This window comes from Misgurnus anguillicaudatus, chromosome 11, assembly GCF_027580225.2.
Source record: "Misgurnus anguillicaudatus chromosome 11, ASM2758022v2, whole genome shotgun sequence".
NCBI lineage: Eukaryota > Metazoa > Chordata > Actinopteri > Cypriniformes > Cobitidae > Misgurnus > Misgurnus anguillicaudatus.
This window is the reverse complement of record NC_073347.2, coordinates 25,528,019-25,545,654: the sequence shown is the minus strand read 5'-3', so window position 1 is coordinate 25,545,654 and position 17,636 is coordinate 25,528,019. Positions and strand designations below refer to the sequence as shown.

General features: G+C 35.5%; 1 protein-coding gene across 1 annotated transcript; it reads right to left on the bottom strand.

Annotated features, from left to right (window-relative positions):
- Positions 1–716: 716 nt before the first annotated feature.
- Positions 717–2,704, bottom strand: cfl1l (cofilin 1 (non-muscle), like). The gene is made up of 4 exons (XM_073873419.1): positions 2,563–2,704; positions 1,368–1,671; positions 1,062–1,138; positions 717–985 (listed from the first exon to the last, which is right to left on the bottom strand). The coding sequence occupies exons 1-4, from the start codon at positions 2,672–2,674 to the stop codon at positions 873–875; spliced, it is 606 nt and encodes a 201-aa protein (XP_073729520.1). The 5' UTR covers positions 2,675–2,704; the 3' UTR covers positions 717–872.
- Between the last annotated feature and the right edge of the window lie 14,932 nt (positions 2,705–17,636).

Sequence of the window (17,636 nt, the reverse complement as noted above, 5' to 3'; positions counted from 1 at the left end):
TATTTTATTTTTTTATTCCATCTACAGTGGCTGAGATGAGATATTGGTATATGTTTACTAATTTACGAACTTATGAATAAAAATGTGAATACTATTATGATTACAAGTCATTGAAACAGAGAAATAATTGATTTATTTGATATCTGGACAAAGAAGACACATTTAATACCAAAAACACTGAAAGATAGTTAAAATAAGTATGCTTTAGACAATTTATGGGTGGTTTCCCGGACAGACATTAGCTTGAGCCAGGACTAGACCTTAGTTTAATTAGGAAATATAACTAGTTTTAACAAACATGCCTCAGTAAAAACATTACTTGTGTGCATTTTGAGGCAAAACAAAGGGCACTGATGTATTTCAAGATATGTCAGTGCAAGTTGTTTTCAGTTTGGACAGCTCTTACATTTATTTTAGTCTAGGACTAGTCTAATCCCTGACCGGGAAACCGCTCGTTTATGTCTTAAATAATGCTTTGATATGTTTGTAAATATCAGATATTTTAAGTCAGCAGGTTTTTTTTTTTAGTTTAGATAACACATTTCAATGGTAGCACTATGGTGGCATTTGCTCAGTACGGTGCATTATTGTATGAATAAATACGAGTTGTTCCGGCTTGACAGGATTAACCGACAGTTAACTTAAACCCACACGTGTATGCAAAAACTCCTCAAATATTACATGACTATATATGTCAAATGAAATAGAAATACATGTTCGAATAACAAAGTTTATTAGTACACTTGTAAAAGATAACATCTTTGTCAGGGTAAATTATTATATTTTTTATTTAACCATCTGTTCTTTAACGAATTTTAAAGTGGACTGTTAAAGCTGATGTTGGGACATTGTTCTGATTGCTTTTATCTCTCCTAAACTGGCAAGCCCTCCAAAGTCGTTACCGCAGCCCGGCCGCCGAGTTTCTCCACGAGACAAGATGCTTGTTTATCTGCATTGTCATTCACTTGCCACTCAAATTTTACACCTAAGAAAGAAGAAAAACTGATTGAGCATCGTTCGCAAATGCTATTATCATATTCAATAACACCATAAGAAAAAACCTGGTAATTTCTTCCTGAGATCTGCCTTTGAGGCTGCATAGACCATTTTCTTTTTTAAACTTGAATCATCAGGAGACCTGTACACAGTGGGAACAGAAGTAAGATCTGGATTAGGAAGATTAAATGCACACATTTCAAAATGTTAATACATCTATATTTAGGTGCTCTTTTGTTGGTTTAACAGTTGTCATAGGATATTTTCAAACTATTACTAATGCAAATTTTGTTTGGAAATCTCACAAGAGCTTTTTGAAAGCGTTGAAACTATTCTAAGCTAATGACCGAACAAATCAAATGGTCTCATACCACATGATGAAGACCAGGTCTTCCTTCAAACTCCCTTTGCTCTCATAGGTGCAGTCATACAGGCAGTAGCGGCACTCTTTGGGAGGAAGCTTACTGGTGATTAATTGTAAAACATCTTTCACGTTCTCAAAATCTTTCTTTCTCAGGCAGTTTTCGTGGTCTACGATTATCTCCTTGAGGTCTTCACTTACACGCATCATCAAAAGTTTCAGTCTTTCTCTTTCCTCTTCGCCCTGGCGGCGCACTTTGATTTGATTGTAGTGGATTACCACCTCATCGTTGATAAGTACACCTGATGCCATGAATGAGAAGGAAAGCAAACAATCATTTTTATAACAAATGTGACTTTTATGTACCTGCCAATATGGTAGACACATTATTGTGTGAAACTAACAGATGAACTGTATTAAATTAAGATTAAACACCAATATCATTATCAAACAAACTAGCTTTTTTTTTTTTTTAAAAAACTAGCATTTTTACATTTACATTTCAATGAGTTGTTTATGGCTCAGGCAATGCCTTAACCAATCTGAGGCCTTCACATTCCATTCCTTTACAAACAAGTCGAAACTAGAAGTTGAGTAAGAACTTCAGGAGTGTTAGCCGAAGTTATGCTATGCCCTGAATCAAGATCGTGCAACACTTTCTATTATAGCGTACATGTTACACATATTACATAGTAACGTTACTTTGTTAGTAAAAATAATAATGACTAATTGCATTCAGCTCTATAAAACAATGCAAACACGTTTTATCAGAACTGCATGCCACACACGAACACTGCATACAATGAAAGGTGTGGTGTATCCAAACAATTTTACGAAGTCGTACATAACAGTCAATAATAAGTCATGGGAAAACATGAGCTGCGTACTGTTGACTTTCATTCTGTTTCGCCACGCACTCGAAATGAAAAGTCTTTACTTTAAACACAAACAGTGCGTGCTTTTAGATAAGTTAGATGTAGTATAAGTAAACGAAGTGGGTTACAGCGTTAGTCATTAAAGCAACCAATGTCTTGGCAAATTTAGGAAATTTACACAGTCTGTAACATTTAGCCATCCGCCCTGTCAATTGAAATATTCGATAAACTATGTAACGCTAATAGCTGTATTTTTAGCCAGACCACTGAACGACTGTAACATTTAAAATAAAACAAAAACAGAACGATTAAAAATGTCACTTACCATGACTAAACCTGCTTGTAAAAAGGCAGAAGTACGTTGTTGCTCTGGCAGGAAAGCAGCAATACAAGAAAGCGCAATGACTCGTTTTGACGTAATGACACGCCCTCTCCTCAACATACGCCCTAAGTTACCTGGGTTGGTTAGTTACCTTCGTGGATGAATGAGTAAGATTTTTATTCTTTTACTTTGGAAGGGGAGTGAAAATAGTCAAAAAAAAGTTTACTAACATAACTCTTATAATTCGCCACTCTTTGTTTTCCCCAGCACCGGTTTCAGTTCCCCTTTTATTTTCTTTATTTATATTCGCCATGCTCTCGTGTTTGCTCTCCTGACCACGCATTTCTTCACAACGCCCATACCAAACACTGTGTAGAAATGGCTGTTCACTTTTTCTACTTATTAGAAAATATCTGTTTCTACCCATCCTCAAAGTGGACAATTGGACATTTTCACAAAATGCCTTAAAACTAGTTTGAAACGTAATGTTAACATATTTATGTATTTCCATAAGCACGGTTTTATTAGTTTAAATGCGGTAAGAGCCGTAATAATAAGTGCGTAGCTTGCTCATATAATTTCATGGGTACCTAAAATGACTTTTGTATTGATGAATTATTGCTACAGTAGCCTACAGTACCTTCTCGATGTGTTAGAAATGGCTTAAAGAGATATTTCTTACAGAGAAACATCGGAAATCTTTTCCAGCTTAATCGCTCTCGCGATACTTTGATGTCATACGCGGACTGGTCTACGCAGCTCCGCTTTAAGTTTTTCTTCGCCTTTTACTTTCCTTCCGCAGATGCAAAATCGGTTTATTTGCATGAGGACTGTACGCCAATACGTTATCTCATGTCGCCTGTTTTATAACTGTAAAAAACAAATTATAATATTGCAAAGTAACGCCTGTGCTGATAATGAAATACACAGGTGAGATAGACGCAAGTGCAGGTAGGTACTGAACTAAATGCCCTTATAAGGAATGTAAAACATTAGAGAGGCTGACAAAAAACCTTATTTGGCAGAGCAGAACAGTTGTTACAGCGGCACAAAGGGGAGGATCCAGGTGTGAAAATATTCGTAGGTGAGGTATCATGGCAGTCACAGACCAGTAACCTGGTTAGTAAAATGGTTATATAAGTTATATAATAACTTGTTCACATTGAGAAGGAAGGAGAAGTAAGGATGGATACACTCCACGCATTATGGGGCGGTTTCCCGAGCAGGGATTAGACTAGTCCTAGATTTAAACACTTTTAAGAGCTCTCCAAACTGAAAACAACTTGCACTTACAGATCTTAAAATACATCAGTGCCCTTTGTTTTACCTCAAAAGGCACACAGGTGATCTTTTTAGTAAGGCATGTTTGTTAATACTAGTTATATTTCCTAATTTAACTAAGGCTTAGTCCTGGATTAAGCTAATCCTGGTCCGGGAAACCGCCCCTATGTGGGAAACACATTCCTCAGTGCTTTTGATAGTCTTTTATTGGTATTCATTAGGATCATAAACATTTGTCACCCTGAAAACCCAGTTTTCTACAGCCCATATACATAATCTAAAGAACATTTTGTGAAAATATAATTTTGATTGGTTGAGTAAGATCATGTCAAAGATTAAAATCATAGTGAATTTAATGGCTGAAATCAAACTTTGATGCTCGTTATCTCAAAATTTGATTTTGAGACTTTAGCCTTGTTTTCAGAGCCAGGGTCACATTTATGTGTTTGGCATAAAGTGACTTCCAGTGCATTTAGGATAGTTTATTTGCTTATTGGGACTCAAACTCACCTTTGCACTTTGCAACGCAATGCTCTGCTAAAAACAATACATACAATCATATCAAACAGTTATTTTTTTTAAAGCAAATTATATTATATTTATTTAAAGCCTAATTCTTTTTTTTTTTTTTACTTTTGGACTGAAGGTTGCAGGAAGTAAGAGCACCTATAATTTCCTACATTTTGTCTCACTGCATAAGTACAGTGGAGCATGATGGGGCAGGTTCACTGCTGATGGAAGAATGTGTTCTGCATGTGCAATCCTGATAAAGGATTATTTTCCTTGTCTTATCCTTTCACTTTTGAATCTGCAGATTCAGTTAATTTACAAAGCAGAAACACAAAAAGTTTAATACAATATCCTAAAGGTAGCCCATATGACATTGACTCTATATTCTGACCTTAAATGGGACATTCCACAAGACTTTTTTAATATGTCAAATAAAACTTTGGTGTCCACAGAGTACACATGTTAAGTTTTTTAGCTCAGAATACCATATATATATATATATAATTTATTATAGCATGTTAAAATGGCCACTTTGTAGGTGTGAGCAAAAATGTGCCGTTTTTGAGTGTGTCCTTTAAAATGCAAATCAGCTGAACTCTGTACTAAATGACAGTGCCGTGGTTGGATAGTGCAGATTAAGGGGCGGTATTATTCCCTTCTGACATCACAAGAGGAGAAAAATTTCAATTACCTATTTTTTCACATGTTTGTAGAGACTGGTTTACTAGAACTAAGTTACTGAGTTGATCTTTTTCACATTTTCTAGGTTGATAGAAGCACTTGGGGCCCAATTATAGCACTTAAACATGGAAAAAGTAATGAATTTTCATGATTTTCAAGATATGCCCCCTTTAAAAAAAACAGACTAAAGGTGTTATTCATGTATATCCATATCAGGGAGCTGCGAAAATCAGATTTGTTTTGTAAACTAAATTAACCAAGTAGGCTGCATGTGAATCAGACGTTAGGCCTACTCTTATAACTCTCCTAAACACATCAAGTAAAGCAAAAAATGCCTAGGTCAATAAGGACCGTGGCTTTTCAAATTAAATTATTTTGTCCAAAACTATTAGCTTCTGCAGGTACAACTACATTTGTTATAATAACGACGCAAGGTTGTGTAAAACTTTAAAGGGGTCATAGCCTGAAAATCAGACTTTTTCCATGCTAAAGTGCTATAACTGGGTCCCCAGTGCTTCTATCAACCTAGAAAAAGTATTAAAGAACAACCCAGTAACTTAGTTTGGGTAAGCCATTTTCTGCAAGCGTGTGAAAAATTAGGTCGTTCAAATTTTGCCTGTTTTGTGAGGTAGGTAGCAAGGCGAATTACAATAATACCGTCCTCTTTATCTGCAATATCCAACCACAGCACTGCCATAGTGCAGAGAGTAAGAGAGAAAGAAAAAAGTACTTGAAAGCACAATTGAGTTTCAATTACAACACCATCATTGTGATCAGTGTTTGCATTTCATCAGCTCATTTGCATTTTAAACAACACACCCAAAAACGGCACACATTTGCTTAGGACTACAAATTAGCAATTTTAACATGCTATAATAAATTAGCTGTGGAGTATTTTGAAGTTAAACTTCACATACGCACACATACGCAAGATTTCTTTTACATCTTAAAAAATTCTCATAATTTGACCCCTTTAACAACAGGAGTCCCTGCAGAGTGAAGTGTACAATGCATTTCTGTAGAGGGCGCTACTTGACCACAATTCACAAATGTACAATTAAAACTTTTTTAAATAAATTCTTACATTATTTATATATTTATTAAATAAACTTTCGCAAGCACTTCTACATTCAAATTTTCTTAAAATTAAAATTAAGTTGTATTGCAAGCATAACATTTGATTTTGCAAAAATGTATTAAAAAGAGTAATTTACCAAAAATTGACATTTTGTTTAATTAATGCACCCTCGTGTCGTTTAAAACCTGTAAAACTTTCTTCTTCAGTGAAATACAAAAAAACATTTTGAATAATCGCCCTGTCATTCTTTTCCACTGAAAACATTAAATGTACATCTTTAAGCCAATAAATATGATACAAAGCACCATAAAAGCATCATCAAACACATTATAAGAAAAGACTTAAGATGTAAAATACATCCTCAGAGTACGTATGTGAAGTTTTAGCTCAAAATACCATATAGATAATTTATTATAACATGTTAAAATTGGCACTTTTAACATGTTATAATAACACTGTGTCCTTTAAAATGCAAATGAGCTGATCTCTGCACTAAATGGCAGTGCCATGGTTGGATAGTGCAGATTAAGAGGCGGTATTATCCCCTACTGACATCACAAGGGGAGCCAAATTTCAATTATTTATTTTCCACATGCTTGCAGAGAAAGGTTTACCAAAACTAAGTTACTGGGTTGTTCTTTTTCACATTTTCTAGGTTGATACAAGCACTGGGGACCCAATTATAGCACTTAAACATGGAAAAAGTCAGATTTTCATGATATGTCCCCATTAAACAATGTCCAACTTTAACTAGTTTCCCTGTTGCATCAATCATTGCTCATCGTAGGTTTTTACTTGCGTAAAAGAGAATTCCACGGATCCCTCATCATGGCCAGAAGAGGGCAGTGCAGTCTACCTAATAAACCCATGTGCTTATGCTAATGAAGCCAGTTCAGAATTACTGACCTAAAATCAGATTTTATCAGAATTTTGCAGGTTGCCCATGAGACCGATAAAATTATTTTAGCTTAATAAAAATTAAATGAATAAAGAATTGGGAGAACTGTTGCAGTTGCCCATCAGGGTTTTCGCCCTGAACATAAATACTTTTAACACACGGTTAACAAAAAAATAGCATTTGGATAGGAACAGCAACCATTAGTTTTTGATCTAAATAAGAATAAGAAAAACTGTTCAACAGTATCCTGTTACTGCAGCAATAACCATCTAATTCAACCACAATTTTAGGATTTACCCACATACGATTCTTTTGTGCAGCATGTTATGCCAAAGTTTAGCTGTGTATTTGTTCTCTACATGGGCACTTGTGTAAGTTCATGGTTACATTGTGCAATGCCAATTTACGATGTTATTAATGCTACTGAACCGTTGCGCTGTAGATATGTAATCTAAGTGACTGTTAAAATGAAATTACACACAGCGCAGGGATGATGCAAGCATGACGGTTGCTCAAATGCTCAGGGTGGAAGCTTTGGTTTGTTGGCATAAAATAAATAGCTAGTGGTAATTGGCCGTTGAGTTGGGGGTGGTTCCCCATTTGTTGCTGACAGAGATGACTCCTGTTATCTCAGGGGTCTCCCGGGCTGCTATGTAGGTTAGTTACACAACAGTTTTGGCCCTACTGTACATACGAAACGGCACACTTTCCCAATCAAGGGTCTTCTAAAAAATAAATGCGTGTATGTGTGCATATACTTTTAGCACAAACTGATCTCAGATCAGTGCATTCATTCGTCAAAATGCATTTGTGAGCAGATGTCCTAGTCTGAACTCCACAACCTGGCAAGTGCATGGGAGAAAATGTCAAAGGTTATTTCAACACAACTGTTTTGCCTCTGAAAGCTCACATCCAACAAATGCAACAATTAGAGATGATGAAAAATCTCCTGGCCCATCTAAAAGCATTCTTGGTTTCTGATGGCTTTGGAAACATCTCCTCTCCTGAGTGTTACATTAACTATTGTTATGTTATGAAAATGGTCATATGCATTATTTTATAGAAAGTCAGACCTGTGGCTGTAAATCCCTAAATGAAATGGCTGTGTAGTTTAACAATGTCAATTTTAAAGATGATGTCTGGGATGTGTGTAACATTTGTTAAAATGTAATGTTAATGGTCCTCAATTTTTATGTGAAGTTGTAAAAATGATAAAAACAGCATTACTTTTAAAGCTGTAAATGTAATTTACTATGTTGACACAGTGTATTTAAATTATTGACCCACTGATATGGTTACAAAGCAGAAAGGCAATAAAATTACTTCCGTGAAGTCAAATAATCATTTTTGACTGTTAAATGCGAAGAGAAAGATTATTAAAAATGTCATGGAAAACATAAATTGGGTGCCATAAAAAGCATACACCAAAAAAACATTCATTGATTTAAACTTTTTGATGGCAGGGACTCCCACATATTACAAACCTTTAGCCAGGGACCCCTGTCCTTAAATATATATCCATTTTTGTATAAAGAAACATTTAAACTGTGTTGGATATAGTCAATGTGATAATATAAGGGCATAAAGCAATAAGGTGATATTAAGGTGATATCATGAAAATCTGCCTTTTTACATGTTTTAGTGCTATAATTGGGTCCCCAGTGCTGCTATAAACCAAGAAAACGTGAAAAAGAACAACCCAGTGACTTGGTTTTGGTTGACTTTTCTCTGCAAGCGTGCAAAAACAATAAGTCACTGAAATTTGGCTCCCCCTGCGATGCCAGAAGGAGACAACACCGCCCACCAATCCGCACCATCCAACCACGGCACCGTCACCTAGCGCAAAGATCAGTTCACTTGAACTTAATAGTATACACCCAAGATGGCACATTTTTGCTCACACTTACAAAGTTAAACATTTTTTGCATGCTGTAATAAATGATCTGTTTGATATTTTGGTCTGGAACTTCACATGTGTATTCTGGGGACACTAAAGATTTATTTTACATCTTAAAAAGTCTTGTGAAATGTCCCCTTTAAATAATTGGCTAGAGATCCTTTACAATGTTTGCTTTGTTAGTACTTTCTGGGGATCCATAGAAGCTTCTGGGGGACACAAGTTAAAAAAAATGTGTGTAAAATAAAAACAGTAGCCTTTTAAACTCCAAGTCTGTTAAGGTCTATAATCAGGTCACAATTTAGTGTAGTTCTTTTTATCTCAAGAGAGTTTGGGCCACTAAACTGTTTGATAAACTACTGAAAAACTTTCTAGCTGCAAATAAAAGCAATTAGGCTTTTTAAGACTTTAAAACAATTAAATAAGCACCAAAAAAGTTTCCCTAAAAGTATAGATGCGAAACCTACACACACTCCTTGATTGTGTTTACTCACCCACGTTAAAACACCAAGTGATAAGAAACTGTTAAGAGCAGTTAAAGCGGCTCTAATATCGGTTTACATCCCACCTGTCTGACTTTACAGTCACCCCTAAGCTTCAGACAATGATGTCCATCCACTTTGTATGACTCTGTCTGCAAGTGGAGTATTTAAAGCATAGAGACAGATCAGCGAGAAGAGATGAAGTGAAGCTGAACGGTAGACAGCTGATCAGAGATCAGAATCATGCAGTAAAACAGAGAGAATGAGCGAGAGATTGGGAAGAGGTGGTGCAGTAAAGAACTATTGGGAGATGTGACATGAATAAACAAGGCACTGAGAGATTAAGAGATACAAAAGGGGAGAAAGAGAAAGACAAGGAAAGAGGAAGAGAGGAACGAGGGTATAGGGTTTTTCTCAACACACCTGTACACATGGAGGATATCCGCACACACACACACACACACACACACACACACACACACAGATGTAAACAGAATTTTACAAGCATCATGTACAGCTTTAGAGATCGAAGCACTAAGCAATATGTGTGTACAGATTTGTTTACACTAGGGATGCACCGATAGGATTTTTGTGGGCCGATACCGATTTAAACAGACAACTTCGGGCCAATACCGATATTGAACACTTGTATACAATACTATACAGTTGGTCTATTAGCTAGTTTTTTCTGCATCAAATTATTTTTACTGAACATGGATTGGATCTAATTAACATTCAACTGACCAACATAATAAGAGAGGCACAAATTAAGCTAAAACAAATAAAATAAGACAACATGACAACCTTCAAAGGTGGTTTTTGCTATTCAGCATTTATTTTATAAACAACATTAACTAATTTTTTTTACATATAATGGATTTCTTTAATAAACATAAATAATGCCAGTGCTATTGCTTTAAACAGTATATTGCTACACCAAAACATTAAATCATTTAACTCATTGCCTTTATGCGGTTAATTAATAAACAATCGGTATCGGCCTTTCTCGTGCTTTTGCCGATATGCAGATGGTTTCAAATTCATAAAAAATCGGCCGATAAATATCGGCGGCTGATACATCGGTGCATACTAGTTTACACATATATGGGGCATATGCTTAAATAATTGTTAAAAATTTACGTTTTAGGTTGTCGTTTCTATACACTGTTAAAAAATACTAATATGTACCATTTCAGTACAGATATGTATAGATTTGGTACTAATATGTACCTTTGAGTTACTAATATGCACTCTGTAGGTGGGTCAATGAAGTGACATTAATTATTTTGTGTCCGTATGGTTCAATTAAATGTAAAAGCGTTAAAATTTCAAAACAAATTTGCAGATTACTTGCATACATTCACTTTTTTGAGGACCAAGTCTAAAATTTCTGGTTTTGTTTAATTTTGAACGAATATTTTGGGGATAATTGCAAAAATGTCAATGTGGTGTAACCGGTCTGTGTCAATTGGTGTAACTAGTATTTTTTAAATTAAAATATAAATATATTCATAAAAAAGTGGAATAAAATATAATCATCTAGTTTAGTGTAATGATTTTTACATACATTTTTACATCATTTGTCAAAGATTACTTAGAAAACGAAGCTGTTTTCGGTATATGTCAAATATTACAAAAACGCATTAAAATTTACATTTAGAAATAGCTAATAATAATTGTTTTGTTTTTTTGATGATTACGCTTACATGCATCAAGGTGGATAAAATATTTAATATTTCTTATTCTTTGGCGCAATTGGCGGTTACACCATTTGACATGATCAGGTCCATTCAGTCTTAACTTTCATAAAAATGGTGCAAATGTTATTTTTTATTGCATAAAATTAGCATAAATACACTATGTGCGTTGAAATAAACCTGATGCGTGCTATTAAAACACGTTTTTTTAAATGATTTTTGGATTTCTCATCTTGCCAAACCTGTCACTGACCCAGGTATAGAGGTGTACCTTTTAAAAGCGTATACCGCCCCTGTGACAGCTAGGCAGCACTTTTTTTCATGCAGAAACTATTATCATTGGTCTTTATAAAATAACATGGCTTTTTTATGACAACACTCAATATGCATTATCTCCTGCTGATGTTGCTCATTAGCCAGCATCTTATGTTCTTCTAAATCACCTATCAACCCTTACTATTCACGGACAGTGCTAACAAACATGGAAAGTCTTAGTGTTAAAATGATACTCTTATCTCATTGCCATGATCACAAGTAATCATGCATTGTGAAGTGAATGGGGATTCTTGTAACAGACACAGTTTCACCTCTGGGGTTTTGTTCCCCCTGCTATTTCGGCCCGAAATTTTGCATCCACACCCTGTTGCTCTGCTGCCACAGACAGTGCTCTGTGTTCAAGCTTTTATGGTTTTGCTATATGGGCCACACCAAACCGTTTAGCTTTTATTGAGGACAAAAGGCTCCTCGTGAGTTCTGAGGGAACAGTATTGTTGGGGAACATGAAACCTTAACAAAAGTGATTTTAACACTTCACAAACCCTTCCAAATGTGTGATATAAAGGTGTCATCATATGTCCCATAAAAATCAAATAAACCGATAAGATCTTAACACTGTAACTGTATATATCAGTAGCAGGTTTTATTACTTAAAAGAGTATAAAGTTTCGTAATTACATCACATTAACATTTGCTGTATGAATGAATCTTTGTTTGACATTGACACAATTGCACCGCTTTTCTCATCCTTTTGACGCGGCATTCAAAGTTTTTTTTTAACTCGCTGCAGCACCTACGCACCTAGTAAAAAAAAACGCATCGCACCTCTCTATTTGAGTGCGCTTACCGTGTGTCTGCATTCAAATGACCTTTTTGCACATGTAAAAGACACAAAATGTGAACCGCTTATAGCGGCCCAAACTTTACTTCGACGACAATAGAGTCCCCCTAAAGTGGATTATTTTTGATAACAAGCAAAATAACAAGTTAACAAATCAACTACTAAACTGAGCTGATGTTACTGTTTTTTATGTTACTTATTTCGACAAGGTATTTGTTCAAGCCAAACCGATAAACAAACATATACCAAATGTTAACTTTGGGTCAGGGCGTGCAGCCAGATAATATGCGTTGTGTGAATATGTGAACCCAGCAAGCAATTTTGTGTTTTAAAGACGTCTAATATCAATGACGTGACGTTAATTATTTTGTGTCCGTATGATTCAATTAAATGTATTGGGTTAAAATTTCAAAACAAATTTGCAGATTACTTATACATTCACTTTTTTGAGGACCAAGTCTAAAATGTCTGATTTTATTTCATTTTGAAAGAATATTTGGGGGATAATTGAAAAAATGTCAATGTGGTGTAACCGGTCTGTGTCAGTTGGTGTAACTAGTTTTTTTTTAAATGGAAATATAAATATTTTCATAAAAAATGTGGAATAAAATATAATCATCTGATTTTTTACATACATTTTTACATCATTTGTCAAAAATTATTCAGAAAACAGAACTTTTTTCAGCATATGTCCGGACAAATATTACACAAACGCATTAAAATTTACATTTAGAAATAACTAATGAAATGTATTTTCGTGTGATATTTTAAAATGTTTTTTTATGATTATGCTTACATGCCCTCAAGGTGGATAAAATATTTAATATTTCTCATTCTTTGGCGCAATTTGCAGTTACACCATTTGGCATTTTCAGGTCCATTCACTCTTTACGTTCATAAAAATGCGTTTATTGCATAAAATCAACATAAATACACTGTGTGCATTGAAATATACCTGATGCATGCTTTTAAAACAAGTTTTTGAATTTCTCATCTTGCCAAACCGTTTTTATCATTGACCCAGCAGTCAAAGCACAGCCAAGATGTCTAGGCTGAAACCAGGCAAAATTTGGGCTGTCAGTGAAAAATTAACAAGTTATTTTGGCAAAAACTGCATGTAACCAAAATCGAGTTTATTTTGGCTAAAAGTTAGTTACTCATAGCTGCGTTTATGGATTTCTTATTTGTAAACAAAAAAATCCAGCAGCTTTGAGGTTCAGTAAGTTTATATGTGTTTTTGTTGAGATGCTTGGATTCTTTACTGTTAAGCAAAGCACTCAGCTAAATTAACTACAGAAATCCTACTGTTTTCTATCACCACAAAGTAAAACTCCTCCTGTCCAGCAGGAGGTAGTGTTGCCAGGAAAATGTCACAGGTGCAGACGCAGGGAGTAGCAAGAAGGATGCGACGCCACACTTGGATTAAAAAGACAAAAAACATAGCCTGAAGGCTTCCCTGAGTCAGAGTTTATGACTGGGCGTGACGCACACACACACGCACTCATATACGTATGCAATTGTACACACTGCCCATTCAATAAGTATAGCTTCTGGCTAAGTAGCTAATACATGTTTATCATAGAGTGTCTGGGACTAAGATTAATAGCCATGCTTCCATTACACACAGTAGGCTACACTTTAACAAAGCAAAGACAGGTATGAACCCCCAGATAGAAGAGATCCATAGAGTCATCTTATGCACAGATCTACTAATGCACACATGCATTGCAACCAGGCAGTCAGAACAATCGCACACTACTATGCATTGCATTTAGCAGGTACTTGTGATGTTATGCAAAAGTGATCATGCAGAATAACCCAAAGTCTAATTCAACACACAAAATATTGCTCTGTGTTTCCATCCAGATGTCCACAGAGTGATAAATTATTTCTAAAGCTTTACATTCATGAACATTGCACAGGATGAGTAGATTCACAGTGTGATTGGTCAAAAGCAGGGCTCATGCTCAGGAAACAGGCAAACGACACAGGTACTTTATTTTATGAGTGCTTTTAGTGTAAGTGCATACAGGTGTTTTTGTGTGTATGTGTGTGTGTGTGTGTGAGAGAGAGAGAGAGAGAGAGAGAGAGAGAGAGAGAGAGAGAGAGAGAGAGAGAGAGAGATCTGAGAAGGAGGGCATGTCTAGACCTGTTGGTTGACCCAGGTCAGAAATCTTAAGGAATGTGAATAAGTGTGTCTGTATTTGTACAAAGCGGATACGTCTTTTTGATTCAATGGAAAGTTACCTCAACAGCTCTATAAGGATGCAGAACAAGCAAAGCTAAAAGAAGAAATATGTCCTTTTTTGTTTATTGTTATGTTTCTATTCTATATCTGCACTTAATTTCTCATATCAGCAGCATTAAAATGCAATGTTCATATTCAGTACCCTACAGCAGTGGTTCTCAAACTGGGGGCCGCGAGATGGTGCCAGGGGGGCCCCAGTTTTATGACATTTTATAAAATACATTCACTTATCATGAATTCTTTGTAATTAAACCTAAAAAACAATAAGCCAACTAACCAACAGCACTACTAGGTATAATTTTATATGTTTTGTTTCATTAAAATAATACATTTTAAAACTGTTTTTGTCATAAATTTTCTTTCGGGGGGCCACGAAAAAATGCACTGTACACAAGGGGGGCCGCACACTGAAACCGTTTGGGAACCACTGCCCTACAGTATAGTGACAGAAATACCTGAATCCTCTTTGATTATGCATCTGATTTACTGATCATGGGTTATTTATACCAGAATACCCAGAAATGTTATGACTGTGATGTTTGTGATAATGCAAAAATGATTAAATACATTATAAATAGCATTCGCTGCAGTGAATCTTTGGGTTTCATCATCTTTGTTTAGGAAAACGTTTATATTTAAGCATTGGCAGACACCAAAGCAAATTACAGTAAATTACAAGGAATACATTGTATGTGTGTTCCCTAAATCGAACTGTTACAGCAGGAAGTTGAACACTGCGGTAAACATACATGCTGAAAACAAAAAGTGATTATTGACATTTCATTGAGTACAATGATGCACTGTAAAAAATACTTTGCTGCCTTGAAAATTTTTGTTGAATCGACTGGGATTTGCAAGTCATTTCAACTTACTATTATTTATCTTGACTAGAGAGCAGTTGTTATAACTACAGGTGAGTTGTTATAATTAAGTTGACTTTTCTCAACTATATTTTTTAAGTTGAGACAACTCATCTCTGTTGACATGACTTGTAGATCTGAGTTGATTTAGCAAAAATTTTAAGGCAGCAAAGTATTTTTTGCAGTGTGTGCGTTGAACTTTGAAAAAAAAAACACAGACTAACAAGCAGCTGCGGAAAACAGCTGCTAAAGCACACACACAGACCTTTATATACTAAGGAGCTCTCATAGAGATACTGGTTTTGATAATGATATTTACTCTAATCTAACCACCACACAAACCTGTTGGCATTATAGCATGATTTGTCAGATTTTTTATGTATTTAATAAGAAAGACCACTTAAAAACAATCACAATAAATTATTTGTGTAGGAGGTATGGAATCATGTCTTTACTGAATTTGTCAACATTTGTGACCCTGCACTCTAAAATGTCTGGGTTACTTTTTGACCCATAATGGGTAAATATTGGACAAAACACATGCTGGGTTAAAAATAACCCCATGCTGGGTCAAAATTGACCCAATGTTGGGTTGTTGTTATGCAACCATGGTAATAATAACCCAGCAGTTGGATTAGAACAACCCAGCATTGGGTCAATTTTAACCCAGCAGTATGCTCTATCCAATATTTAAACATTATGGGTCAAAAATAACCCAGCATAATGGGCAAATATTGGACAAAACACACGCTGGGTCAAAAATGACCCAATGATGGGTTGTTGTTATGCAACCATGGTAATAATAACCCAGCATTTGGGTCAATTTTAACCCAGCAGTGTGCTCTGTCCAATATTTACCCATTATGGGTCAAAAATAACCCAGGCAAATATTGGACAAAACACATGCTGGGTCAAAAATGACCCAATGATGGGTTGTTGTTATGCAATTATGGTATAATAACCTAGCAGTTAGGTTAAAACAATCCAACATTGGGTCAATTTTAACCCAGCAGTTTGCTTTGTCCAAAATTTACCCATTATGGGTCAATAATAACTCAGCATAAATGGAAAATATTGGACAAAACGCATGCTGGGTAAAAAATAACCCCAAGCTGCGTTATAAATGACCCAATGTTGGGTTGTTGTTATGCAACCATGGTAATAATAACCCAGCAGTTGGGTTAAAACAACCCAGCATTGGGATAATTTTAACCCATCAGTGTGCTCCGTCCAATATTCACCCATTATGGGTCAAAATAACCCGGCATAATGGGCAAATACTGGACAAAACACATGCTTGGTTAAAAATAATCCCATGCTGGGTCAAAAATTACCCAATGTTGGGTTGCTGTTATGCAATATAATAACCCAGCAGTTGTGTTATAACAACCCAGCATTGGGTCAATTTTAATCCAGCAGTGTGCTCTGTCCACCATTTTCCCACTATGGGTCAAAAATAATCCAGACATTTTTAGAGTGAAAACTCAGCTAAGTGTTTTATTTGTGATTCACTGATTCTTTGTTTTAATTATAAATCCCCCCAAAAGACACCCCTGCACTGAACCTTCTTAGGCAAGCAGTAAAACTCTAAAATAATAGACAGTAGAGACAGACAGATAATTACACCTGTGTGTTTGTGTGTGTATGCGTGTTTGTGACCCCTGCACTGTGCAACCTGCTAAAACATGACAAAAAAATTTCCTGTCACAGGTGACATAACATGTCAGCAGCTTCTTAAAGAAAAAAGAAAACATTTTAAAGAAAACATTTAATATATTTAAAGTAATTATTCATACTTTTTGATTTTGTTTTATTTATAGATATGTTTTAGTATTGTTTAAAATGTTAACATACGCAAGCCAAGCTAATATAAAAAATATGTAATAAATAAATATTACAATTGAGACGATTAATAATGTGCTTTGGTGGGCACCTCACAGCTCTGCGCACCACGTTGGAGACCCCTGGTATAGCGTATGGGTTTATGTGCCTTAAATGTAAACATTATATGAAGAGTTTGGTTCCAAAACGCAATAAACGCCATTTTTGAAAAAAATGAGTTACTGCCAAAATTGGTATTATATCAGGTCAGTATTAAAAAGTAAATAATTAATTATACGCAAAATCCAATATCCGCCGTGTTATTCTGTCATCTTTTCTCCATTTTTTCCCAAAATGCGATAAATGCCACTCCTCATTTTTTACAGAACGCAATAAATCCGTTCCACATATTACAGCGGACCATTCACGCAATGTAAACAAACATGGCGGCGCGCTGAGTACACGGAGTCCTAGTTTTCCTCATCTACTTTGTACTTCGTGATCAACAAACA

Coding starts and splice junctions, on each gene's coding strand:
- cfl1l (XM_073873419.1), bottom strand. CDS start 2,674: ATGTTGAGGAGAGGGCGTGTCATTACGTCAAAACGAGTCATTGCGCTT. Junction 1,672..2,562: donor CTTTTTACAAGCAGGTTTAG/TCATGGTAAGTG, acceptor TTTCCTTCTCAT/TCATGGCATCAGGTGTACTT. Junction 1,139..1,367: donor GACCTGGTCTTCATCATGTG/GTATGAGACCAT, acceptor CACTGTGTACAG/GTCTCCTGATGATTCAAGTT.